The sequence below is a fragment of the Centropristis striata genome, chromosome 5 (genome assembly GCF_030273125.1).
Source record: "Centropristis striata isolate RG_2023a ecotype Rhode Island chromosome 5, C.striata_1.0, whole genome shotgun sequence".
NCBI lineage: Eukaryota > Metazoa > Chordata > Actinopteri > Perciformes > Serranidae > Centropristis > Centropristis striata.
Window position 1 is genome coordinate 41,128,622 of NC_081521.1, and position 9,174 is coordinate 41,137,795.

The window sequence follows — 9,174 nt, forward strand, 5'->3', positions numbered from 1 at the left end:
TCTTCCATAGAGAGGGAGTAAATGTAAGGAAATAAAAGTTTTATACACTGGTGAATTAATTGTGTTACAGTAAAATTAACCGATTTGGGGTTTTTTTCAAACACTACTTCCTGTTCAAAGACATTGCTTAGTTTTTTTACTCATCATGTCCTACAAATCCAAAATATCAAATATCTAGGAGAAACTAACAATACATACCAAACAAAAGCTTGGCTCTCAGGAGGTTAATGTTGTCTTTTTTTTCCTCAATCTCAACTAGACACTGACGACTACCATGAGCAGCTCCAGAGGGACGCCCAGTTCCTGTGCTCAGACCAGAGGATGGACACTGAACTGGTGGACAGACTGGTGCTGCAGCTGAACAGGATCCACCCCCAGATACTCAACGACAAGGAAGCTCACAGGGTCACTACAGATAACTTATGACACCATTCCAACAAAAAAACATCCTGTTTGAAAGTCATCACATCCCTACACGGGAATCTGCTTAACTGAATTTGGCCTTGAAGCAGAAGCAGACAGTGGCGGTTCTAGACTAATTTTCCTGTGGGGGCCAAGGAGGGGCCAGTGTTTAATCAGAGGGGCACATTAAAAACGACAAAGATGATATCTAAGCAATCAAAACCCTTATTTTAGCTATTTAAACATCTTATTTAAGCATATTTGGAAGATATAAATACATTGATTGAAACAATGAAACTTACATTTCTCATTTTTGTGCACAACTTATTTATTTTGAAAGTGCAGTACAATGAGAATAATCTTTTATATATATATATATACACAAGCTTTTATTGCACAATTAAACTATTATACAATGTACACATTCTGGGTTCCTTTTGTGTACAATGAGATATTGTTTGAACAAAAATTAGGTAAGAATTGTTCCGTCGTTCATCGTTATAAATTGATCATTTCATTATTAATTTGACACAGGGGCCACAGCAGGGGCCAAGGGCTTCTTTACAGGGGCAGTGGCCCCTGGAGGCCCCTGTGTAGAACCGCCACTGGAAGCAGAAGCAGTATGCAATGATTTAATTCAGCATGTGTGTGTGTGTGTGCAGTTCAGGATCCTGAGCGTGCCCACCCAGGTGCGGTTAGCCGAGCTGCTGAAGCACCTGCACTGGAAGGGGGAGGAGGCCTGTCATGAATTCTACAGAGGACTCCACATCCACGCTGAGGACGTCTACTCCAGCCTGCCCACCAGAGTCATACAAAAAGGTGAGAACCCTACAGATTGCATACTGTACAACAAGGAGGGATGGGCACCTTTATTCATTGCATTGGTTCCTTTTCATTTATAAAGTCTTGATAGTTTAGTTTAGTTTAGTTTAGTTTATTACTAAGATCCCCATTAGCTGCAGCAAAGCCACAGCTATTCTTCCTGGGGTCCAACAGTATCAAATATACAGTTAAAAACACAAAACATAATAAAAATAAAAAATAAAACAAAACAAAAATTATTCACATATTACACATATAACACATAATACATATGTTGTATATACACCTTCGTTCTACAGCGTATACATTATAATAACACATATCATATATCTATAGAAATATACTACATACATATAAATATATTATGTTTTCTTATTTTGATAAATACTGTTTTATTAATATTTTGAATTGCTTTATGTTAGTGGTGAGTTTGATATTTTTATGTAAAGTTACCTACAGCTGCATGTCTGGTCATATATTTATGACTCTCTGCACTAAAAGCAAGGTTTTTAAACAAAATAGAAGGTGCTTTTATGACAGATATATTTCTAATAACAATTAGCAGTGAGTACAATAGTCTGTCTTTGACCAATAACCAATTAAGTTCCTTGTGCATAGAGATAATATTTGTCCTGTAGTCACACTTTAGTATTGTGCTGATAGGCTACATGCCACCATACCTCAGCACTTTATTAAACTGGTCACATAGTAGTTATCCAACACGCTCTAGTGATTAACCCTCTATGGTACGGTGTTGCCCCCTTTTTTGGCCTGTCCGATTTCTACAATGCATCTTTTTGAGTGATGCAATACTTTAAGAAAGAGGGAAGAGTATAGGGAACCAATAGCAATGCTTTAATCTGTCACATGACCTCCAGGAGGCCATATTGAAACACTATTTTGCAGACTTTTCCAAAGGAAACAACTTTGCCATTTTGCACCACAAAAAAATCACTCAAAACACAATTGCCTGGTCCTTTTCATCTGGAAAAAATATATTCCTACTGATAGGTGAGTAAACCTTCATTTTTGATAGTTTCATACACTTAGACTGTTCAAGACATTCATTTCAATGGGTCGTTGGTTCAATGCTACAATGTTTCCTGCAGGCAACATTCAGACAAGAAACCGGTTAAAAAAGTTCCTTTTATAATGTTTTTCAATTTAAAATGTTATATATTGTTCCCTGTTGAAGCTACTGAATCTTTTACACATGTTTATTAAATAAATTATGTTAAATTAATTTAAAAAACATTCTTTTTCACTTGTGCATCGTTATGGTACAATGTCGCCTACGGCCAACAAGCCACATAAACTTACAAGAAAAAAAATATTATAAAATGTATTCAAATTATGTTTATTTAGTCTATTTTAAGACAAAAAACACTCCAAACATTTTTTTCCTAACTGGCATCATAATGCGTACCATAAAGGGTTAATGCTTAATGCTCAATGTTCCCTGGACAAATTCTGAATTTGGAAAAACTGCTGTCAGTTTCTCTGCTGAATCTACCTGGAACATCTTACAACATTCACTCAAACTCAACACAGTTATAACTCTGGGCCAGTTTAAAACTATGATAACCAAGAACTCTGCCTTTCTCTGTAACTGTTTTTAATGTTTTTGCATGTGTTTTCTCTGTACTCTCGACATCATTGTAAATGAGGGGTTGCCCTCAATGATTCCTCGAGAAAATAAATAAAGGACAAATGAAATGAAAGGATTTCACCTCCTGAGACTAAGCCATATTTGTCTGCAGGGGACATGACATGACATGACACTAAGGCCTTTATTTCAAAGACCATACATGCACTCTATCTGAGTCATAATGTACTGTGAAAATCACATCCTGGGATTCCTACGGATGTTAGACACATGGGGGTGTGACTAACAGAGCACATCTTCTGTCAAACAGATCAGATGTACACACTATGTGCACACATGTATACACACTAACCAGCTAAAAGCATGCACAGTACTTTTTAACATTTTTTAAAGGTTAATAATTTAATGTAAACATACTTTATTGTAATGTACTTTTTGCAACTAAATAAATAACGTTTTTGAGAAACAAATCCTCCCCAATTTCTTTAATTATGTTTAAATGTAAACTTTTTAATGTGTCTCGGGAGGATAAAGCACATTACCTTGAACAGTAAAAGTAGGTCCTTGTAAATAAAGTGGAAGTGATATTATTATGTACAAAATGCCCAAAGGTGTGTTGTTCCCCTTCTATTTAGCATGTGACTGTTTTGTGTTTATGCAGTGCTGACATTTTGCAGCGTTCAAACACATCCTCTTATGGGTTTCACAAACTGTTTGTTCTCAAATTCCTGCACATAACATTGTCAAAGTTAATTACACTGACACATTATGAGGTGGTTTTAACTTGAAACGCTTCTCTCTGCTTTAACTAGTTGTGTTGTCTGTGTTAGTGCATGTTTCCCCCTAACTTTTCTTTCATGTTGTACAGTTCACTGTGCAAAAGCTTTATAAATCTCACTAGTAAGTTCCCTGGTGTCCCATCATGGTGGACCCCTGCTGTGTAGTGGCCTGTCTGGCCTTGTGGAGGCTTATCCTATTCAAGAGGGAAGCCAATGTGCCAATGTGTTGCGTGGACTGCAGCTCAAGTCGTGACTGTGACATTACACAGACAGTTATTTAAAGTGTGGGGTTTAACCATCAACCCTTTTTATTCTCTGTTCTAGAGTTGGCCGATTCAAAATGGACGAACTCTGTGGCAATCCATCCAGAGCGTAATGTGCTCAACGACAGAGGTAAACCTGATCAACATTTCACACTCATGCAGAGTATTTTTAAGTTAAATGTCATAAACCCAGCAAAGTGTTTGCACCACAAAAAGACTCCTTCAATTGAGTATAGATTACCAACCAGTTGAACAAATGTTTAGAAGTTTTCAGTAGCTTAGGCAGTGCACGACAACTTTATTTATTTATTTATTTATTTATTTATTTATTTATTTATTTATTTATTTATTTATTTATTTATTTATTTATTTATTCATTTATTTATTATTGTCTATTTATTATTATTATATCATTTTATTATGTATTGAATATATGTTTAGAAGTTTTCAGTAGCTTAGGCAGTGCACGACAACATCATTTATCTATTCAATTATTTATTTATTTATTTATTTATTTATTTATTTATTTATTTATTTATTTATTATTTATTGTCTATTTATTATTATTATATCATTTTATTATGTATTGAATATATGTTTAGAAGTTTTCAGTAGCTTAGGCAGTGCACGACAACATAATTTATCTATCTATCTATCTATTTATTTATCTATTTATTTATTATTTATTATTTATTATCTATTTATTATTACATCATTTTATTATGTATTGAATATATGTTTAGTAGTTTTCAGTAGGTTGTGCAGTGCACTAACGTTATAGTATATCTGAACATATTTATTTTTATCTAATTTATTTGTATTTTTTATTTTTTATATAAAATAAAAACTAAATAATTGTGTGTGTGTGTGTGTATATATATATAATCTGTATGTGTATATATGTATATATACTTACAATTATTTAGTTGTTTTTCAGTTGAATTGTGTTTAAAGTTCAAGAAAAAAGTACAATAAATACATAATGCTCCAAAGTAAATAATTATGTTATTCTCATATTTTTGATATTTGTGTACTTTTGTTCAAAGTACACTGTATGTTTTTGGAGTGAGCACCTGTGCACCAGTTATTTTTGTTCTAGAACAATAACTGAGGTAATCCAAGCAGCCAGTCAGCTTTAGTTCTTGCCAAGTTTATGTTGACAAATGCATGTTATCGTCCTGTAGAGATGTTGTTTCAGACAGGAACTAATATGAAAACATTTCCTCTCTGGTGCATTCTGTCTGTCGTTGTTTTTATGACTAAACTGATTTGATATGATTGGATTCCATGACAACAGAGCTTATGAGTACATGACTCTTGGCAATTTTGTCTCAAAACAGAATGTTCCATGCTCACAAATGTGATGAGCAACATAACTCTGAAATGAGAAGTTTGTGGTTTATATGAGCTGGTAGAGGCTTCAATAATGGCATCTGTATCCATGTATTTTGTGGAAATTTAGAAAGTAACCCTAAACAGATGGTAAATCCACCCTCATATGTATATATATATATATATATATATATATATATATATATTTCTGCAACAAAGACAGAGCCGAGTCGTCCACTGCTGGGTTTTTTTGGTCCATAAAGGTGTCATGTAGTCGATGATCCGGGTATTTCAGGATGGCCTCCAACATGTTGACAGGTCATCTCTCCACCACCTCCTCCAGTGGCTCCAACCTGGCTCCAACCACAGAACCAGCTCTGTAGACCAGAACCAGCTCTTTAGACCAGAACCAGCTCTGTAGACCAGTCTGATCATCTCTGTGTGTGATGCTGCCTCCCCAGCAGACTGCAGCATAAAACAACACACTACCACCACAGACTGATAAAACATTAGCAGCATCTCACTACACATGTCCAGAGATCTGAGCTGAGAGAAGAAAAAGAGGAGGCTCCGCCCCTTTTTGTAGAGAGCGTCTGTGTTTAGGGACCAGTGCAACTTATTATCCAGGTAAACACCTAGATACTGATAACTTAGCACCACCTCCATGTCCACCCCACAGGTGTTCACTGGCTGAAGGGGGGCTTGGACCTGTGGAAATCTCTGATCATTTCCTTAGTCTTTGAGGTGTTCAGCAGGAGATAGTTCTTGTGACTCCAGTCACTGAAGGCTTTTATCAGATCCCTATATTCAGATTCCTGTCCATTCCTGATACACGCCACAATAGCAGTGTCGTCCGAGTCCTTCTGCATGTGGCAGGACTCAGAATATTTGAAGTCCGCTGTGTACAGTGTGAACAGGAGTGGAGCCAGAACAGTGCCTTGTGGAGCCCCTGTGTACAGTGTGAACAGGAATGGAGCCAGAACAGTGCCTTGTGGAGCCCCTGTGTACAGTGTGAACAGGAATGGAGCCAGAACAGTGCCTTGTGGAGCCCCTGTGTACAGTGTGAACAGGAATGGAGTCAGAACAGAGCCTTGTGGAGCCCCTGTACAGTGTGAACAGGAGTGGAGCCAGAACAGTGCCTTGTGGAGCCCCTGTGTATAGTGTGAACAGGAGTGGAGCCAGAACAGTGCCTTGTGGAGCCCCTGTGTACAATGAGAACAGGAATGGAGCCAGAACAGTGCCTTGTGGAGCCCCTGTGTACAGTGTGAACAGGAGTGGAGCCAGAACAGTGCCTTGTGGAGCCCCTGTGTACAGTGTGAACAGGAGTGGAGCCAGAACAGTGCCTTGTGGAGCCCCTGTGTACAGTGTGAACAGGAGTGGAGCCAGAACAGTGCCTTGTGGAGCCCCTGTGTTCAGTGTGAACAGGAGTGGAGCCAGAACAGAGCCTTGTGGAGCCCCTGTGTTCAGTGTGAACAGGAGTGGAGCCAGAACAGAGCCTTGTGGAGCCCCTGTGTACAGTGTGAACAGGAGTGGAGCCAGAACAGTGCCTTGTGGAGCCCCTGTGCTGCTCATTAATGTCCCAGAAACACAGTTCCCCAACCTGACATACTGTGGTCTTCCTGTCAGCTAATCTGTGATCCAGGAGATGAAATAAAGATCCCCTGCTTTGATGAAGCAAATTGACTTTTAATCCTTTTCTGATATAAACTGAAAGTGGTGTCTGCCTGAAAAGTAGGAATTCATTCTCAAAACTAGTTACAAACTTTGAGAAATTGTGGGTAGATTCAAATACAATAATGACTTGTAGTTAATGGGCTAAATTTTATTTAATCTGTAGTTCATTTCATTTTCATTTCACCTTTATTTATTCAGGGAGGGCCAATTGAGAGCAAGCTCTCATTTCCAATGGCACCCTGATTACAGCACAAATACAATTCAACACATTACAATACATATCCATAATAATATACACTCAATAAAAGCACAATAAATTCAACGAGCACATGCACATTCAGAAATCATAAGATCAATAAGAATGTCTTTAAAATGATTAAAAGGAATCAGTGTATCCAACTGATGCTGAGACAGTAGATTATTCCATTTAAAAGGAGCGAAATAAACAAAAGCGAGAGTTGAAAAGGTTTCGTATTTCAGCACGACTACTAGGAGTTTTTTGTTGTTGTTTTTTTTAAATAAATGTGGTGGTCTAACAGTTTGTGTGTGTCGGGGTGGCTCTGTACCCCTCACTGATCCTCAGATAAGCCCCTTGAGCCCAACGAAGCTTTGTTCTCCAACAAACGTAGTTGTCTGCTGAACCTTTTAACCCCTAGCGTCAGAATGTGGGCCTTACTGCTCTGCGCTGCTTCACCATTCATCATCCCATTACATCCAGGGCTCTGGCTTTGTGGGTCAGTTAAGCTCACGTGTAAACCCCTCATCCAAAACGGCTTCCTCTGGCCTGCATTCCTTTTGAACAGTCAGGGGCACATCCAATGGGTCAAAGGTGTGTCCGCAGGGAAATGGGTCATCAGTGTTGACTCCAGTAGTCACAAGTCATACAAAGAAATGATGGATTGTTTAGACTGTGAACAACAAGACAACAGTCTTTTTTTTACGGAGTAGCTTATACCATTGCCATGTACAAGTGAACATTTGCGTTTGTCTGGTATTAAACTTTTTAGTCAATTAAATTCATCAGGAAGACACTGACCCACTTGGCACATTTAGTACGTCCATCTGCTGAACAGATATTTTTATGTTTTTGTTCCTGATGATAATTTTATCTCTTTTCTCTCCCTCTGCAGGGCCAATGTTCTTTCTGAGCTGTTTCAGTTTTGCATTTGGTGTTGCAATGCTCTACTATTATGGAGGTGAGTCATACAGAAAGATGGAGAAGAGCTCAGACTATTTTGACCTTGGACATTTGGAATTAGTTTTATTTTTAATTAAGTTTTATTCCATATTTAAAAGCAGATTGCCCTTCCGATTGTTGTTATCATGTCTAGACCGCTCTCTCCATATTTCTTAAACCTCTTTGTTGCCACTCTTTCTCCCCACAGAGGGTGAAACATTGAAGAACACAGGTCCATTTCTTCACTGTTCTGCAGCAAGACTTAGTAAAGGTGCTAAAGATGTTTTCACTTCCCATGCTGAGGTTGGAAAATGGAAAATGCTTAAGAAGTAGCCCTGTGAGGAGGACAAGCCGTGAAATTTGCCTCTATGCTGTGCCAAACTCATATAGACTTTGAGCTAAGAATTCCACATATTTATAAGCACTAATTGACTTGTTTTTTAATCTGAAGATGACTTTACCGTGAGTCATTCTGTCTTGAATTCCCACTGTCGACATCTCTTTACATGGAAAGAAATGCAATTAGTGTTATCTGGATTTATTGTGTGTATAGAACAATTATAATTTTAATCATTTTTTCAGCTTGAAATCAAAATGTTGTTAAATGTGTTAAATTAACTGAAAAACCACCCACACGGGTGATTTTCAATCCATCCGGCTGATTAAACCTCAGCTGAGTGGAGTTACATTATGTTACCAAACATAATGAGCTTATACAAAAATAAAAACAACACCATTTTTAACATGTGAAAAGTAGTGACGGCAAGAAGGGCAACCCAGAGTAAATGAATCGAAAATCAGATTTAAAAAAAAAAAAAACAACACCAAATTGTGTTTGGTTAAATCATTAAACCTTTCATTATTTTGGGCAGACATACGACTGAAGTCATTTGGTCCAAGTCTTAAGTAAGTCCCAAGTCAATTTGTCCTGGTCAAGTCTGTTTGATGCTGCATTAAAATCAAAATCAAATCAAACTTAACTTAACTTAACTTAACCAAGAGATTGGGTTGCAACATATCCATGTTTTTCAGAAACATAACGCTACAATGTCAAAATGTATTCTATCAGTTGGGTCAATTGGTGATATCAATCATATCTGGCGAGAGTTAGCTAACATC

The 9,174-nt window shown here is 37.5% G+C and overlaps 1 protein-coding gene across 1 annotated transcript; it reads left to right on the forward strand.

The window, feature by feature from the left end:
- The first annotated feature begins 267 nt into the window (after positions 1-267).
- LOC131972151 (caspase recruitment domain-containing protein 19-like) lies at positions 268-8,853 on the forward strand. Its single transcript, XM_059333931.1, has 5 exons — positions 268-405; positions 1,065-1,221; positions 3,934-4,002; positions 8,009-8,074; positions 8,264-8,853. The coding sequence occupies exons 1-5, from the start codon at positions 322-324 to the stop codon at positions 8,386-8,388; spliced, it is 501 nt and encodes a 166-aa protein (XP_059189914.1). The 5' UTR covers positions 268-321; the 3' UTR covers positions 8,389-8,853.
- Positions 8,854-9,174: the final 321 nt, after the last annotated feature.

Excerpts from the sequence above, each read along its gene's own strand:
- LOC131972151 (XM_059333931.1), top strand. The coding sequence starts at position 322 with ATGGACACTGAACTGGTGGACAGACTGGTGCTGCAGCTGAACAGGATC. Across the intron at positions 406-1,064 it reads ACGACAAGGAAGCTCACAGG|TTCAGGATCCTGAGCGTGCC; the intron begins GTCACTACAGAT and ends GTGTGTGTGCAG. Across the intron at positions 8,075-8,263 it reads AATGCTCTACTATTATGGAG|AGGGTGAAACATTGAAGAAC; the intron begins GTGAGTCATACA and ends TTCTCCCCACAG.